Genomic DNA, 17,487 nt, shown 5'->3' with positions numbered 1-17,487 from the left:
TGCTTTTCAAAATAGTGTCAAGAAAGATTAAAACGTGGGGAGGTGGGGAGATAGTTCTAGAAGAGGCTAAAGAAATGACAACCAAATGCAATACATGGAACTTGACTGGAGCCTGATTAAACAAACAATTATGAGTGACATTGTGGGAAAATTCATATATGACTGGATATTAGATATTAGTGTCAGGGAATTATTTGTTTTGGGACCAGATAACAGTACTGTGGTTACAGGATTAATCTTAGGAGACATAGGATGAAGTACTTAGAAGTGAAGGGTCGTATGTCTGCAGTTTACTGTCAAGTATATTTATATTCGGAGAAGGCAATGGCACCCCACTCCAGTACTCTTGCCTGGAAAAGCCCATGGATGGAGGAGCCTGGTGGGCTGCAGTCCATGGGGTCGCTAAGAGTTGGACACGACTTAGCGACTTCGCTTCCACTTTTCACTTTCATGCATTGGAGAAGGAAAGGGCAACCCACTCCAGTGTTCTTGCCTGGAGAATCCCAGGGACGGGGGAGCCTGGTGGGCTGCCATCTACGGGGTCGCACAGAGTCGGACACGACTGAAGCGATGTAGCAGCAGCAGCATATTTATATTCTCCACACATATAAATAAAACCAGTGTTGTAACATGTTAAGAACTTAAATCTAGGTGGTGGGTACACAAGACTGTGTGCTACCTTATTCTTTCAATTTTTTGGCATACTTGCAACTTTTCCCAGTCAAACCATTGGGAGAAATTTTAACAATGAACCAAACCTCCTTGATTCATCCTGTATAGGCACTCGCTACCACCCCCATCCCAATTCAGGAGTGACCCCACAGCGATGAAAGACTCTCAGGCACGCTGGGAAATGAATATAAATTAAGGGTTTATTACAAAATGCAAAGTGTTAGTTTCTTATTGTCAGTGATTCAAGAAAACAAGGCCATGAGCCCTGTGTGGGGCTAGGAGCAAAAATCCAGGCTCACGACCGGGCTGATAGACACTGGTTCACAACCTCAAGCAGGTGGGTGTTCTCTAGGGCAGCTGCCACCCGCTCTTTATCTGCAAGCTGCTTGTTCACTAGTGGAAAGAAGAGAGTGGTAAAATATATCTAACCCCCCCACCCCCAACAAAGCCCTCCTGCCACCTTCTCAGGATTCCAAGTCTTGATCTGGCTACCCCAACCATCTGAGCCCACACCTCCCCCAACTTCTTGTGACCCCCTCCCACCTGGCCACTCTCGTCTGCCCGCTACACTATAAAGCCTGACACACCCTGGTCCTATGTACTTAGAAGAGAGAGAGGGCAGGAGTGAAAAAACATGGTAAACATAGGAGACTCAAGTCAGGCCAACTTTGCTTTAGGCTGCCACCTCCACTGAGGAGTCATCCACCTAGTGCCACACCCCCAATCTTGCCCTAGAAACCATCATGGCAAGGGGGAAGCCTTGGGGCTAATGCCTCAATATCAGCCCACATTTACCTGCATGTTCTGAGGCATGGGTCCCTGGTGTAATGTGCACATCCATCTGGGAGGGAGATAGGTAGGCCTGAGCACCCACACACCTGTCTACCCACTTCTCACCACTCACCCCCTCCAGTTCATCCTACTTCTTAATTATGCTTTTGGACTCTGGCCTTCCAAATCCACTCACTGCCAGTCCATCACTACCCAAATGACTGGCCAACTGCTACTGACTTAAAGGCCTGCCTGCACCCTCCACCCCTGCTCCAAACTTATCTGTGGCTCCCTACTGCCCAAACTGCCACACTCCTCACTACTTTTCTGCACTTTCCAGCATGGGTCTTTATTCTTGTCCTATCCAGTTGGAAAGCCTCCTCCCAATTTCATCTCTGCTAGCCAGGTTCCTTCCAGATCTCTCTGATGTCCAGACTCATGCTCCCATATCCTCCTCAGTGACAAACACTCACAGCCGCCCCATCCCCAGGGCTAAGTTCAAACTCACCTTGAAACGCTGGGGAAGGGATCGCAAAAGCTTGACTTTGATGGACAGGCCAATAAGGGTGGCCATACTGCAGTGTGGAATGGTGGGTGTGAAGGCCACGGCCACAGTGCTCTCGGGGTCGCTCACCTAGTGGGGAGCGGGATGTTAGGAGTCATGACCCGTTCAGCCCTGAGCCCCTCTTTTTAGTCTGTTGCTTCAAACAAGTCGTCTAGCAAGTATGGGCCTCAGTTTCCTCATCCATAAAATGGGTGTGCAATGTTCCAAAGAGCCACTGAGGGAGGAGTCCGTGACCTGAAAGCACACCAGACCCTTGGAGCACAGCTGAGCTATTCTGACTCTTCCGAACAAGTCGCTACCCTGGACGCTGGGAGTGACTCACCTGAACCCGGACTTGCTCTACTACGTTCAATTCTTCTAGCGTCAGGGGATGCTCCGGGTCATTGATACAGCGAATCAAATGTGCCAAGTGAAGGAAAGAGGACTCTGCGCCTTTGCCCACTCAGAACCCTCCGCCGGAATGCCCGGCCCTAACACAGCTCCACCGACTACACAACGTCACTTCATCCCCCGCATCCCATGCCCCCGAGAACCGCCCCCCCCACCCCCGCGCCTGGCAGCGACGGATATCGAAGATCTCGCGCGCGTCGATGCTGTCTGGAACCTGCTCGTCCTCCTCGCCCGCGGTCACCGGCCGCTCCCCAGAGCGCTCGTAGATGAGGGGGTTAGCGTTCTCCAGGAGACCGCCCCCCATCCCGCCGCCGCCCACCATCGCGGAAACGCTGCAGGCGACCGTAGGCATGCACTTCCTCTCCTACGCGCACTTCCGGGGAACGGGAAGGGGGCGTGGCGTGGTGACGGGGTATCGCGAGGGACACGCGACGCAGCCCGTGCTCCACCTGGGGTATGGGTGGGATGGCGGCCGCTGTGCGTTCTCCACGCGGACCCGGGAAAATACGGAGCGCTCCAACAACGGCACCGAGAAGGGAGCACGTGTGCGAGCCGGGACGGTGCTGGGCACGGCAGGATAAGGCTGGAGCACTGAAGATACGAATGAGATCAAGCCAGGCATCATTTCCTCCGAGAAACCTGCCCCTTAGGCTGGGCAGTTGCCTAGACTTGCCTCTGTCTGCCCCGGCACGGCTCACTGCGTTTCGGAACTTCCCGGACACGCACCTGCAGCTCCAGCTGCACCTGGGGCCCGAGAGTGCTCTCCCAGTCCCCAGCACGCGGACCAGCAGACGTTCTTTAAATGTTTGTCCAATGGATAAATAACTGACCTCGATTTTGGAGAGAGCTGGGAACAGGGAAAGACCCGGGGTGAGGTTGAGGGTGTCCTTAAGATGAGTGTCACATCAGGTGTGCATTTCAAAAGGGGAGCCTTTGCTGAGTAGGGCGGGGGGCTCACGGAGACCCTCAGACCAGAGAAAATAAAGGGATGAAGGTGAACCCAGGAAATCGATCCCTGAAAGCAAGGAGGAGTTTGGGGAATGACGGGCAGTCACGTTTCCCTGCCTTTACTCGAGCGGTTCCTTTCCTGCTCTGAACGAAAGTCGTTCTGATATCTCTTGTCTGCGGGAATTCTGATTGTGCCCCGCCTCAAGGAAACGCTCCAGGTTTCCCCAATTACAGCTTATTGCTCCCTCTCCGCGCTCCTCGCCCCTTCCCCCGCTCCGCCCCCGCCCCAGCACCACATTTGTCGAGCCTGTGACTATAGGGACACTGAACGCAAGTTTGGGGAGAGCGGTCTTGGTATTGCGCAGGAACTGCAGAAGCCTCAGTGCCCCTTCGAAGGAAGCCCAAGGGGACCCAGACAGAAGGGAAGCGGCTCTGCTATCCCCTGCCTGCCACTGGTCTTCACCCGTTTAGTCCCGCTCTCCTGCCAACCCACCTTTGCTCCCGCCTACGCCCTACCCAGTCCAAACTCCAGGCCTGGGCGAGGCACTGACTGGTCGAGTCCTGGCTGGACGAGTCACCGCGCAGCCTCTTGATGAAGAGCCGCGTGCCCGCCAGTAGTGCAAAAAAGACCTGTGAGCTCAAGATGAAGCCGGACGGGCCTCGCGTGTGTCTGATGGCCGTGGCCTTCGGGTTCTTGCTTCTCCTCGTCCCGGGCCAGGGTGAGGCTCCCGCACAGGGCGACGTAGGGACCGGGGTAGGACTTGGCCAAGTTCTGCAGAGGCTGTGGGGTGGGGGTGGGGGAAGAGCGGGTACTGGCGTCGGGGAGGTGGGAGCCGCTCGAGCGCTACAGTACCAAAACCACGCTCTGGATCCCATGCATCTCTGTGTCCCCAGAGGCTCAGAAAAAGTCTGATCTGCCCCAGGTCTAGCTACGCTGAGGGGTAAGTGGGCTCTAGGGGCTGTGTGTGAGACGCAGCTGGGCGGGCTGGAAAGTTATTTGGAACATTTCCCTTCAAGTGTTCGTGGTGGAGTTGGAGCTGATTGGTGGTAGCATCAACAATAATAATACCTTCCTGCCACCGTTTGCGGAGAAGGCAACGGCACCCCACTCCAGTACTCTTGCCTGGAAAATCCCATGGACGGAGGAGCCTGGTAGGCTACAGTCCATGGGGTCGCTAAGAGTCGGACACGACTGAGCGACTTCACTTTCACTTTTCACTTGCATGCATTGGAGAAGGAAAGGGCAACCCACTCCTGTGTTCTTGCCTGGAGAATCCCAGGGACGGGGGAGCCTGGTGGGCTGCCGTCTATGGGGTCGCACAGAGTCAGACACGACTGAAGCGACAGCAGCAGCAGCAGCAGCCACCGTTTGGCTCTGAGTGTTGCACCCTTGACCAGAGGGACGTCCTGATAGCCTCTGAGCCTCTCTCCACGGAGCTGCAGGCAAGGTTACTGGCTCGGGCTACAGAGGCCTCTATCCCCAGCAGCCACATCTAGCAGAAGAGGCTGCCACATCCTCTTCACCCCAGATGAGGGTATGCCTTGGCCTTCAGGGCAAAGGTAATCGCTCTTTGTGCCAGCCCTCATCAGTAGCTTTTACTGATAAGTAGCTTAGGCTATGTGGGCACAGTACCCGGGCACAGCCCCAGCTCTTGTACCCACTCTTTAACGCTGTGATCCTGTAATTCAGAAGTTCTGTGCCTGTGACACTTGACTATCTTGTCCCCTCCCAGTCCAATCTGCCCAGGGTCCACACTCATGACTCCCCTGTGGCCCACCCCACTGGGCTTCCACCCTTACCCCTTGCTGACCAGGCTCTAGGAGGTCCCCGGAATCTTCCAGCACCATAATCCGCTAAGCTTGGCTGAGGCCTCTTTTTAAAAATGTTGCTGTGTTGGATTAGACCCACTGTCAGAGGAGAAGAATTGATAAGTACAGATGATGGGTCTGTCTCTCTCCTGTCCTACCCAGTCCTAGCTTTTCGACAGGGACCATCTAGATCTCCAGGGCTTTCCACACACTGCCCAGGAGTTCACCCAAGAATGGGTGTGTGCATGCATCCTTGGTTTTCACCTAAATGGTCACCCATTGCCTCCCTTTCTGGTCCCTGGCTTTTCTACTTCCTGACCCCAGGAGTGACCTCCACACCCCATGGTGGTAGAACTTCTTCATACTGTTTGATGAAAGGGCTTCTCTTCAAGAAGTAAGCATCCTCAATGTAACCAGCCTCTGATCAGGAACATTTTAGCAGGTTTTGTCCTTTGCTGTAACGAACAACCAGCATTAGAGGCTAGTGGAGGCAGTGAATTTCATGGACAGACATTACATCCCACCAGGAACTAGAGAGAAGCATGTTCCTTGGGAGAATGGTGGGTCTTCTGACTTGAAAGGGCATTGCTCAATTGCCCTCTATGGAGCGTGAGAGTAGCTGCTGACTCTGGCCTCACCCACAATATGTGTCATCAAGCCTGTTAATCCATGTTAATCTAATAGGTGTAGGGTAGTACAGTCAGGTGAGGCTGTTTTTTGTTTTCTTTCTTAAAAAAAAAAAAAACAACGAACACTTTTTATTACGAAACCAGGCTCAGATCTGCCAAATTCTGCAGACAGAACCTGAGCCTACAGGAAGAAAGGCGCCAGGGAGGTGGGAACCAGTGGAGATAGCACCAGAGGAATTGGGAGCCTGATTGGTTACCTCCCTGCAACCCGAGGCACAGAGAGGGGGTCAGGACTGCCTGAGGTCACATAGCGCTGCAGGGCTCCTCATCTGAGGTGGGGAGAATAATACAGCAGACTCAGTATGTCTTCAACAGTTATCAAGACCTGGGCAACTTAGTTTTGTTTGGATTATCGCCTCTCCTTTGCACTATTATTTGAAGCAAATCCCAGATATCATATCACTTGTAAATTTTTTTAATCATGTCCTACTAAAAGAAAAGGTATATATGTCTCATAATTTCTTAGTGTAATCAAACATCTAGTCAAACATTCTTTTTTCATGTTATCTCATGATATTTATGATATTTTTTAAAACCATGATTTATATAAGGTTCATACTTTAAGAACTGGTAGCTGTGCTTCTTTTTTTAATAGCAGATTTGAGATATAATTCACATAGCATTTAATATGGTTTGTAGGGACTTCCCTGGTAGCTCATCTGGTGAAGAATCTGCCTGCAATGCAGGAGACCCTGGTTTGATTCCTGGGTCAAGAAATTCCCCTGGAGCAGGGATAGGCTATCCAATCCAGTATGTTTGGGCTTCCCTGGTGGCTCAGATGGTAAAGAATCTGCCCGTGATGCGGGAGACCTGGGTTCAATCCTGGGTTGGGAAGATCCCCTGAGGGAGAGCATGGCAACCCACTCCAGTATTCTTGCCTGGAGAATCCCCATGGACAGCGGAGCCTGGTGGGCTACAGTCCATGGGGTCGCAAAGAGTCGGACACGACTGAGCAACTAAGCACAGCACAGCACAGGGAACTAAATCTCACAGGCCACAACTGAAAAAGATCCCACATGCCACAACTAAGACCCAGCACAGCCAAAGGATAAAATAAATAAATAAATATTTTAATATGGTTTTTAGTATATTTACAGAGTTACCACATTGATTTCCCTTTTCCCCAACATTTTGTCTCTGTGAATATCCCAACTGTGATTTTGTATAAATTGAATCATCCAATATGTGGTCCTTTAGAACTGGCTTTTTTCATTTAGCATATTTTCAAGGTTCATCCGTGTTGTAGAATGTTTGGTAATCTTTTTACTGCTGAATAATATATTCTATTGTGTAGATATGGTACATTTTATCAATCCATTTATCAGTTGATGGACATTTGGATTCTTTCCACTTTTGACTATCATAAATAATCCTGCTATGAACATCCATACCCAAGTTTTTGTGTGGACATATGTTTTCAATTCTCTTGAGTTTATACCTAGGAGTGGAATTGCTGGGTCATTTGGTAACTCTATGTTTAACTTTTTGAAGAACTGCCAGGATGTTTTCCAAAGCACCTGCACCATTTTCGCTTCCCACTGGCAATGTATGAAGGTTCCATCTTTTCCACATCCTTTCCAACACTTATTATTACCTGTCTTTTTGAAGTATTTCATGAAGCTCAATCTTCAGATTCCTTCTCTGCCTTGCTTCTGTTTTCCTTGTAATTTTGTTGTTGTGTTGAAGAAACCAGTTTGTTCTGGAGAGGATCCCAGAGTTGGGATTTGGGTTATTTTTGTTTGTTTGTTTTCTTGAGGTATAGTTGATTTACAATGTTAAGTTAGTTTCAGGTGTACAGTAAAGTAGTTCAGCGATAAACATATTCCTATTCTTTTCCCTTATAGATTATTATAAGACATAGAGTAGAGTTCCCTGTGCTATACAAGGGCTCTAGGCCCTCGTTGATTATTTTATATATAGTAGTGTGTATATGTTAATCCCAAACTCCTAATTTATCCCTCCCCTCTTTTCCCTTTGATAACCATAAATTTGTTTTCTGTGTCCGTGAATCTGTTTCCATTTTGTTCATTTGTATCATTTTTTAAATTCCACATATAACAGTTTGGATTTTGCTGATATGGTATCTTTTAACTGTTTCTCTGCCCCCTGTATGCCTGTAAATTTGTATTTATATTCTAGAGTCTCGATCAAATTCAGATTTTACGTTTTGCTTTGTTTTGTTTAGGGGCAAGACTGCTTCATATGTGGTACAGTGGACTTCCAACAGAAAACATACAATGTCTGACATCACATTCAGATTTCAGTATGCGTTTCTCTTAGCATGATTGAGACAAATATCTCATTTGCTTAAGAGCTATTTATTGGTATTCCTCATTCTATCTGAACATGCACTTTCACCATTTCATATTCTTTTGCCAAATGTACATTGCTGTCATCTTTCTTATTTATAGAATTTTTTATCTATTGGGAATGTCAGCTCCGCATCTGTTAGGTGGCTTTCTTTCTTTCTTTTTTTTTGAAGTTTTTAAACTTTTATTTTCAAAGAGCTAGTATTGTTTCTGCATAAGGTAAATGTGCTGGACAATCCATTTAAGCAAGTTCAGTTAGTCCAACTTAACGAAGCTGATGTCCTTCGCATACTGGTGGAAACGCTGGTGGCACATTTTGAGGCCATATTTTCGAATCAGACCATGGTGGTTTTAGCAGACCTGGCAAGAGCGAGAACCCTGGCCGAATTTTCTCTGATGGATCCAGTAGAGCTGCTGGTGACCCATGTTGCTTTCTTGGCTGCAATGAGGCAAAAGGTGTTAGGTGACTCTCAATCTCTTCTTGGCTCCCTGATCCCTTTAGCAGGGTGGGCTGTGCTTTCTAATGTTCTAGACACAGCTGCCCTTCCCTCTGTAGTTCTCATAACATCACTTTTTATTTGGAGAATACTTTATGTCATTCTTGCCACCTGGAGTGTGAGACCCTTAAGGGCAAGAATCTTGTCTGTCTGATTCCTACAGTTCTCTTGCTGCTCCTAGACCAGCACACAGTGAGTGGAAGGGACACTCTCACCCCCATCAAGCTCCTATGGCTATTTGAGGCTCCTGGGGCTAAACCATAGTGCCAGGGCCCAGAGAGGTTCACTGAGCCTGATGGAGAAGGCTGGAGCAGTAAAGGCAGTGCAGAGCGGGGCAGAATTACAGGCAAGGAATCTGTAAAGCAAGTGTTGGTAGATCAGTGTCCCTTGAGCTGAGCTGAGGACAGAAAGAAGGTGACAACATCAACAATCTGGGAGGGCAGCTGAATGGGGAGACCCAACCCTGATGTCCATCTCTCTGCCCACAGGCCAGGACTCTACCCCCCCTATCCGGACCACACACACAGGGAAGGTGCAGGGGAGCCTCGTCTACGTGAAGAATGCTGATGTGGGGGTCCACACCTTCTTGGGAATTCCCTTTGCCAAGCCACCTGTAGGGCCGCTGCGATTTGCACCCCCGGAGCCCCCAGAATCTTGGAGCGGTGTAAAGGATGGGACTTCCCAGCCAGCCAAGTAAGCAGGAGGTCTGGAAACTTTAGGCCCTGGTATAGAGGGTACTCTTGAGCTCTGGGCCAGGTTGCAGTTGTCATTTCATCTAAGCCACAGCCAGTTTTCCTTCTGAGTTTGATGGATTTTCACATGCATTTTTCCAATAAGCATGCTGAAGCTTGAAAGAGCAAAGTAACTTTCCCAGACTGAGGGCTTAGCACTCAAAAGAGCATTAGATCTACATGCTGAAGGGACAAGCAGAGACATATAACTCCCTAAGTTTTAGTTGTACCAAGTGATCTCTGACACCAGAGAAAGTGGCTCTGGAAGAGGTTTGACCCTTGTAGGAGCTCCTGATTCTAGCAGCACATACTGTAGATTCCCAAGGAGTGACAGACCCAAGTCTTTACAGTCACTGTGCCAACCAACAGGGCCAGGTGCCACTGACTAAGGAATGTGTGAATATTCTTGCAGCTGGAAACTGTGGGAGAGATGAGGTTTCCTGAGAGATTGACTTAAGGTAAAGGACATCGCATTGCCCTTCTCTTGAGAAATTAATCCATTCATTTTGGCAGCACATGTATACGGGCTACTCCCCTGTTCCAGGTCTGTGTGAGTACAGGGATCTGGTGGTGAATGTCAACACATGCAACCAATAGTTCTCATAGAGGCCCTCAAGAGTCAAGATTTCTCAGCCTCAGGAGGATAGTATCCAAGGCCCTCATAAGCTTAAGGCTTCCCTGGAAGACTGGGCTCCATCCCAGCTTTCCCAGAGTCTGTGGACTGTAACTTGGTGCAAAGGTCCTTTAGGGAGGGATCACATGTAAGTGGGGTATCAGATAAAGTGGGACCAAAGGTAGCTGGGAGTAAATCGGGGCCCAGGATCTGTTTACAGATACTGCACAGCCCCAGGACTAACTGCCTGCCACGGCCACCAGGTGTCTGCAGGATGTCGATGGCTTGAAAAGTATGACCCTGAAACTAGGGAATGTGACCCTGTCTTCTACCTCCATGTCTGAAGATTGTCTGTACCTCAACATCCACACACCTGCCCATTCCCACGAGGGCTCCAATCTGCCTGTGAGTGCCAGGACATAACTGGGTGAGGGGTGGGAGGACGTTTCTTCTGCAAGAAGATTGAAAAGGACAAGATCAGCATGAGCCCCACTGTACGTGGATCCTGTTAAGATGCTGAGTGCTTCTTACCCAGTATGGATGGCTGACCCTTGGGCACAGGGTCACAGAACCCTGGCTGCTGTCAGAGGTCAGAAACTGTGTCCCTGGGAGGGACCCTGGCCTCACTCAACCAACTCATACCCAGGACCCAGTCAGGTACCTAGGTGCCTAAGGCCTGCCCTTTGAGATGGCCAGAGACCCCAGCCTTGGATTATCCATTGGGCCAGTGAGAATGGAGTACTCTTTTAATTAATGTGCATGCATGTAAGGTGATCAGAGAAACACCCCTTTCCTTTCCACCCCAGAGAGGGTTCTGGGGGAAATGCGGCCAGGCTTTGGTAAGTGGGACAGGCCTTACATGTGGGAGGCGGGTTTTCCTGATAGAATGTGGGTCACCTTCAGTCCAGGTAATGAAGACCCTAGAATGTGGGTCACCTTCAGTCCAGGTAATGAAGACCCTACTGTGTCTTGCTGGAGTTCTGTCCATGTGGTTAGGTGAGCAGAGTCAAAGTGGTGGTTAGTTTAGGTAGCAGCCCTGGTGGGGTTTAGGGCCAAGTGGGAGCCACATGGTAACTGTACCTCGGATTCCCTAGGTGATGGTGTGGATCCATGGTGGTGGGCTTGTCCTGGGCATGGCTTCCATGTATGACGGCTCTGCACTGGCGGCCTTTGAGGACATGGTGGTGGTCGTTATACAGTACCGCCTGGGTTTGCTGGGCTTCTTCAGGTGAGTCTGGGGCTGGGCTGGGCTGGGCAACGTGTACTGATGGAGCTAAGACAGTCCCATGACCCTCATCCTTGCCACCTCTCAGCACTGGAGACAAGCACGCAACTGGCAACTGGGGCTACCTGGATCAAGTGGCTGCACTGCGCTGGGTCCAGCAGAATATCGCCTACTTTGGAGGCGACCCTGGCCGTGTCACAATTTTTGGCGAGTCTGCGGGCGGCATAAGCGTGTCTTTGCATGTCATGTCCCCTATGTCTCAAGGACTCTTCCATGGCGCCATCATGGAGAGTGGCGTGGCCCTGCTGCCTGGCTTCACCACCAACTCATCTGACAAGGTCTCCAAAGTGAGTGCCCTCACCCATGGAAACCCCAGACCTGCTCCCGCATCTCTTAGCCTTCAGCCCATTATGCTGTCTGTTAAGTGGAGATAACAGGGACTCCCCTGCCATCAGAGGACATTGGGAACAGCAACCTACCTGGGGATTGTTCAGGGGTCAGAATTCACAGGACTCTGTCAGCTCAGAGGCTGAGTGTGTTCTGTGGCCCACAGAACTCCTGCCCTGGGACCCCCATCAGAGGCAGGACCATCTGGGAAAGTGGGATGGCACCCCCCGCCCCAGCTGAGTCCTCTGAGCAACAGGGGGGTTGGGACAATTTCAACCCTGTAGAAATCCATTCACAATACTCAGTGAGATTTGGTGTACACCTGCCTGCACCTGGGGCATTGGGCATACCTCTCTCCCCTCCCTGGAAGGATGAGCCAACCACTGCCTGATCTCTTCACAGGTGGTGGCCAACCTGTCTGCCTGTGGCCAGGTTGACTCAGAGGCCCTGGTGGACTGCCTGCGGCACAAGAATGAAGAGGAGATTCTGGCCATCAACAAGGTTTGGCTGAATGGATGTGGCTTTGGAGGGAGGGGCCATTAGGTGTGCGACAGGCAAGCCTGGATACCCTTCACTGTCCCGGGCAAGTTTTTCTAGCTCTGCACTCTGGTGTCCTTACAGCCCTGGGTGGGAAGTTGAGGCCAGGCCATGTTGAGGCAGATGTAGGACCTTCTGGGGTGGGTGTGAGCATCCTGGGATGAGCCAGGAAGGAGTACATGATGTCTGTGGCATCAGAAAGTGTCTGCAACCTGACCTTGAGGATCCTTAGCCCTTCAAGACCATCCCCGGCCTGGTGGATGGGATCTTCCTGCCCAAGCACCCCCAGGAGCTGCTGGCCTCTGCCGACTTTCAACCTGTCCCCAGCATCATTGGTGTCAACAACGATGAGTACAGTTGGATCATCCCCTTGGTGAGGCCCACTCCCAAGCCTCCAGGTGCCTGGGAGCCCATCTAATGGGAAGTCCTCAGGGCTTCATAGTTCTGGGCCCACCCTATTTTCCAACTTGAGTCTCTCCCACCACCCAGACCGTGAACAATTCTACAACCAGGAGGGAAATGAGCAGAGAGTCCGTGAGGGATGCCTTGCAGGAATTGTCAACAATGATGGTGAGGTTCCTGTGGACCTGCCCTCACTGGAAGGGGTTCCTTTCCTATCCCAAGGCGTGGGGAACCCATCACCCAGATATCCTGTCCATGCAATACCTCCCCTCTCCCCCAACCAGAGCTTGGTCCCTGTCCCCAGTTCTCAATCCCAACCCAGAATCCATCTCCCCACCTCTGCCCCTGCTGCCTCCCGGCCCCTGCCAGCCTGCCTAACCTGACTCTCCCTCATCCGCCTGGGGCAGACTATGCCTCCTGAGTTTGGTGACCTGTTGATGGAGGAATACATAGAGGATAGTGAGGACCACCAGACTCTCCAAAACCAGTTCCATGAGCTGATGGGGGACTACATTTTCGTGATCCCTGCACTCCAAGTAGCAATGTTTCATCGTGAGTACATCTGTAACTAAGGCCAGACTGGCAGGGGAGCAGCTTGGAGCTGCAGGTGTCAGGGGAGGTCTACCAGTGCCCAGGTCCCTGCCCATATGTATATATTGGGACCCAGGTGCCAGGCACTTGAGATTCTTCATCTTGGTAAATCCTCATGGCTAGTCTAAGAGACAAACATTTACCACATTTTACAGAGGAGGAAAAGAGTTCATTGACCTTCAGTGACTTGCCCAAGACCACACCCTAGGAAATTCCAAGGTCACGATTTGAACCCAGGCCCTTCCCACTGCTGTTGCTCCAGCCTGGGACTCCCTCACCCCATTATCCAGATTCCAACCAGCTTTGGACCTAGCTATGTCATCACCATGGATCATGCAGGAAGGCTCCCAGTGAGGGGCCGCCATGTCACGGCCCGTCTGCCCTACCTCCCCAGGTTCCCACGCCCCCGTCTACTTCTACGAGTTCCAACATCAGTCCAGCTTCCTCAAGGATGTCAGGCCGAGCTATGTGAAGGCGGACCATGGAGATGAGGTTCTCTTCCTCTTCAGGAATGAGCAAAGTGAGTCGTCCTGGGTGGGGCTCTTTGTTCCCAGGATGTGGGATGCTGGCTGAGACCCTGGATGAGGGCAATCACCCTCACTCTACCGATGAGGAAACTGAGGCTCCGAGAGAGGACAGGATCAGGTGTCCAAGATCTGTCAGCTGGAAAGACTGAACTCCAGGAACTTCCCTGATGGTCCAGTGGTTAAGACTCCATACTCCCGATGCAGGGGGTGAAGGTTCAATCTCTGGTTGGGAAACTAAAGCCCTGCATGCTGCAGGTACAGAAAAAGAAAAAAGAAAAGAAAATTTTAAAAAAGAAGAAGAAGAAAAGGAAAGGGAAAAAAGACTGAGCTTGGAGTCCAGGACTCTTCAGACCAGAACCCACACTCCATCTCTCCCTACCTGATCTTAGGTGTCTGGTATGGGTGCAGAGAACATATTTCAAAGGCATCTTTCTCTCTTTTTTTTTTTCCTTCCTCCCTTCCCTTCTTTTTCCTATTTATTTATTTTAAATCACTCAGTCATGTCCACCTCTGTGACCCCATGGACTATACAGTCCATGGAATTCTCCAGGACAGAATACCGGAGTGGGTAGCTGTTCCCTTCTCCAGGGGATCTTCCCAACCCAGGGATTAAACCCAGGTCTCCCACATTGCAAGTGGATTCTTTACCAGCTGAGCCACCAGGGAAGCCCTCCTATTTATTTTTTAAATCTCTTCCAGTGTCAGAAGAAGAGAGCCTTCTAGGTCAGGGTTGAACCCAGTGTTGGGTCAGCCAGAGGCCGGGATGAATATATGGGGCTTGGGCAAGGACAGGGCTGGGGGAGTGGGCAGAGCCCCAGGCCTGGGATGACAGGGCAGAGCCTGGGATGGTGGGGGGACTGGGGAACGACCCACGTGCTGAACTGAGCTGCCCTGACCTGGACCCTTGTCTTCTTGCTCTGTAGTCCAACTCACTGAGGAGGAGGAGCTGCTGAGCAGGAAGATGATCAAGTATTGGGCCAACTTTGCTCGAAATGGGTGAGATGTCACACCCTTACTTTAACCCCCATGGTGGGGAGGGCAGGGCCTGGAACCCATCTGGGGCTCCCCTGGTCTGTCTCTGGGGACTCATGAGCGTATGTGTCCTTCATTGCATGGCCCCCTCCCCAGCTCCAAGATCCTCTTGGACTCCCTTTCCATCTCTGGGTGACCTGGATGAGGGAGTGACAGTGCTGTTGCCTACAGAGCCTCTCTCTGTCAGGAAGGAACAAAGGCTGCCTTGCCCCCTGTAGAACTGATGCTCTGGTGGGAGGTGGTTTCTTTCTTTCCTACTTCTAGAAACCTCTCCTCTCATTCCCCAAGCCCTGTTTGGCTGCCTTGCCTGATATGTCAGGGTGCTTGGATCTGAGCTTGGTAGGACTCAGAGTAACCCTCATGTCCACAGGAACCCCAATGGTGAGGGTCTGCCCTACTGGCCAATGTTCGACCAGGAGGACCAATACATGCAGCTGAACACGCGGCCTGCGGTGGGCCGGGCCCTGAGGGCCCACAGGCTCCAATTCTGGATGAAGACCCTACCCCAGAAGATACAGGAGCTAACTGAGACCAAGGAGAAGCACACAGAACTATAGCTCCCTGCATCTGGGGGGTGGGGGGCTTGAGTATAGGTGGGGGTCTGCCGGATGTGCCCACACATGCCCAGTGAGGAGCCAGCAGTTTTTTCCTTCATTCACACAGCCATTCATCCATTCATTCATTCTTCTGCCCATCTATCCATCCGGCAAACGTTGAAGAACAGACTGCCTGACGTTCCCTAGCCTGCTATGGGTCCTCTCTTCTCAGACACAGTCAATAAACCTTCCCAGGAAGCTGCACGAGCAAACACTAATGGACATTTACTTTCCTTAGCACTCCACTGGGCCCTGGGCCCCATCTTCCTTTCCTTACTTCCACTGCCTCCCCAGCCCCTCTCTCCTCTCCCTCTGAAGGAAGGTGCTTCAGGAACCTTGCACACATGGCTCTCAGCAAGGCCCCCATGCTCTCCATCTGTAAATGGCCAATCAGAAACTGGACACCAGAATCCTGGGAGCGCAGGATCTCAGCCCCACCCTCCACCCAGGCTACCCACTACTCAGAATGTCAATGTCCCTATCCCCACCCATTGTTCTCCTAGACTAAGTGCCATCTGTCGTTGACCTTTAAACAACCTTCTCTTTCACTTAGTGTCCCACGGAGGTGATTGACCCCATTTTTTTTAGGAAGCAGGATTTGGGCTTGTCCATGGGCTGCTGGAGCCTGGGCCAGCTGCACAGTGGCCAGGAGAAGTGGGCGGGTTCCTCAGTCACTGTCTCCTGCAGCCTGTCTTTATCCTCAGTGATTCTGCAGACATTGTAGGGCCCAGAATTTACATGATCGCAGCACATCTGTGAAGAGGTTTATCTGTGGGATATTTCCTGGAAGCAGGATTGAGGGTTCAGAAGATCTAGGATGTTAGAAGAGACTTGTCTGTTGGCTCCCAATGGCCTCTTCATCCAGGGGGGTCTCCTTTGCTTTTTAGCATCCCCCTTGCTACTGCTGCCACCCCCCTCCACCATCCCCTCTGCTGACATTCCCCAACTCACCAACTCACTGTGGGCATCAACATGATTAGTTTTCCTATGGACCTCATTCTCCCTAAACTTTTAATTCCTTGTCACCATCTCTCCCCAACTCCCCCACCAAAACCCTATCTTATATTTCATTTCAACATGCAAAGGTACCAATTATGTTCATTCTGCCTCTTTGTTCCACCAAAGCACTTTCTTTATATCAATAAGAGGTTGTATCCCTCTTCTCATAGATCCAGGACTCCCTACCTCTGACTCTCTGAGCACCAGGTTTCCCAGGAGAAATGTCCCCCTTCTTTCTACCCACTGTGTTCAGCCCAACCAGAGCCCCCTGAAGTTGGGCTTGAAGTGGAGATTCATGCATTGCCCACTCTGGACACCAGATGGCACACAAGTACACCCTTGAGTTTGAGATGACCAACTGGATGAGGAAGGAGACCTCCTTCTAATGAAGGCTTTGTTTTGTTGTTGTTGTTAGTTAATTGCTAAGTCTTGTTTGACTCTTTGCAACCCCATGGACTGTAGCCCCCCCAGGCTCCTCTATCCATGGGATTTCCCAGGCAAGAATACTGGAGTGGGTTGCCATTTTCTTCTCCAGGGAATCTTCCCAACCTAGGGATTGAACCCGCACATCCTGCATTGGCAGGCAGATTCTTTACCACTGAGCCACTAGGGAAGCCCATTATAATGAACACTGCCTGGTTCTAATGCTTCCCCAGCATCCTCAAAGCATCTGTTGGCATCCATGCCTCCATGTTTTTCAGTCCTGCATATGCACAGTATACTTCGCAAAAGTGGACTCCCAGGACTAGTTTTAGGTAAACTGATTTTTTGAACAGCTTTATTGTGGAATAATTCACATACAAATTCGCCCATTTTAGATGTGAAATGGGTGTACAGTTTTATAAATTTGGATAAATGTATAAGACATACAATCACCATCACATCAAGTTTTAGGATGCATCCATTGCTCAGAAAAGTTCCTTTGTGCACCCTCACACTGCCCCGAACCTGGTTCCACACAACTACTAACTTGCTTTCTGTTGTTATAGGTTGCCTTTTTAAAAATTTCATATAAATTGGTTTTTTTTTTTTTTTTACCAGCTTCTGTCTCTTAGCATAATGTTTTTGAGATTCAACCAGTAGTTTTTCTCTTTTCTTGCTGAAAGGATTCCATATATGACATGCCACATTTTACCCATTCATCTACTGATGGACATTTGAGTTATTTCTATTTTTTCCCATGTGGCGCTAGTGGTA

The 17,487-nt window shown here is 50.4% G+C and overlaps 2 protein-coding genes and 1 pseudogene across 5 annotated transcripts; 1 reads left to right on the top strand and 2 right to left on the bottom strand.

Moving 5' to 3' along the window:
* Positions 1–854: 854 nt before the first annotated feature.
* On the bottom strand, positions 855–2,770 carry CIAO2B (cytosolic iron-sulfur assembly component 2B). Its single transcript, XM_081513275.1, has 5 exons — positions 2,579–2,770; positions 2,331–2,410; positions 1,952–2,077; positions 1,468–1,513; positions 855–1,065 (listed from the first exon to the last, which is right to left on the bottom strand). The coding sequence occupies exons 1-5, from the start codon at positions 2,748–2,750 to the stop codon at positions 968–970; spliced, it is 522 nt and encodes a 173-aa protein (XP_081369401.1). The 5' UTR covers positions 2,751–2,770; the 3' UTR covers positions 855–967.
* On the top strand, positions 2,607–15,503 carry CES2 (carboxylesterase 2). Of its 4 annotated transcripts, none has more exons than XM_081513274.1 (12): positions 2,607–2,742; positions 9,139–9,343; positions 10,258–10,399; positions 11,089–11,222; positions 11,308–11,566; positions 12,009–12,107; positions 12,376–12,516; positions 12,633–12,713; positions 12,953–13,097; positions 13,531–13,656; positions 14,587–14,659; positions 15,066–15,503. In XM_081513274.1, the coding sequence occupies exons 3-12, from the start codon at positions 10,289–10,291 to the stop codon at positions 15,250–15,252; spliced, it is 1,356 nt and encodes a 451-aa protein (XP_081369400.1). In that variant the 5' UTR covers positions 2,607–2,742; positions 9,139–9,343; positions 10,258–10,288; the 3' UTR covers positions 15,253–15,503. The 4 variants fall into 4 exon arrangements, with proteins under 4 accessions (XP_081369400.1, XP_081369398.1, XP_081369397.1 ...); XM_081513272.1 differs by lacking the exon at positions 2,607–2,742 and adding an exon at positions 2,800–4,065 and having other exon boundaries at positions 13,531–13,619; positions 14,586–14,659; XM_081513271.1 differs by lacking the exon at positions 2,607–2,742 and adding an exon at positions 2,800–4,065.
* On the bottom strand, positions 8,409–8,579 carry LOC145514692 (small ribosomal subunit protein uS14 pseudogene; annotated as a pseudogene).
* Positions 15,504–17,487: the final 1,984 nt, after the last annotated feature.

This window comes from Giraffa tippelskirchi, chromosome 7 (assembly GCF_054371585.1).
Source record: "Giraffa tippelskirchi isolate mGirTip1 chromosome 7, T2T-mGirTip1v1.2.pri, whole genome shotgun sequence".
In the NCBI taxonomy this organism is placed as follows: Eukaryota; Metazoa; Chordata; class Mammalia; order Artiodactyla; family Giraffidae; genus Giraffa; species Giraffa tippelskirchi.
Note: the sequence above shows the minus strand (reverse complement) of the source record. Positions and strands in the feature narration are given on the sequence as shown.

Bases quoted from the DNA above. Each gene is read 5' to 3' on its own strand.
- CIAO2B (XM_081513275.1), bottom strand. From the start codon at position 2,750: ATGCCTACGGTCGCCTGCAGCGTTTCCGCGATGGTGGGCGGCGGCGGG. The intron at 2,411-2,578 runs ATATCCGTCGCT...TTCACTTGGCAC, and splicing joins CGACGCGCGCGAGATCTTCG to ATTTGATTCGCTGTATCAAT. The intron at 2,078-2,330 runs GTGAGTCACTCC...GCTCCCCACTAG, and splicing joins TAGAGCAAGTCCGGGTTCAG to GTGAGCGACCCCGAGAGCAC.
- CES2 (XM_081513271.1), top strand. From the start codon at position 3,939: ATGAAGAGCCGCGTGCCCGCCAGTAGTGCAAAAAAGACCTGTGAGCTC. The intron at 4,066-9,138 runs GTGAGGCTCCCG...CTCTGCCCACAG, and splicing joins TCTCCTCGTCCCGGGCCAGG to GCCAGGACTCTACCCCCCCT. The intron at 12,714-12,952 runs GTGAGGTTCCTG...CGCCTGGGGCAG, and splicing joins AGGAATTGTCAACAATGATG to ACTATGCCTCCTGAGTTTGG.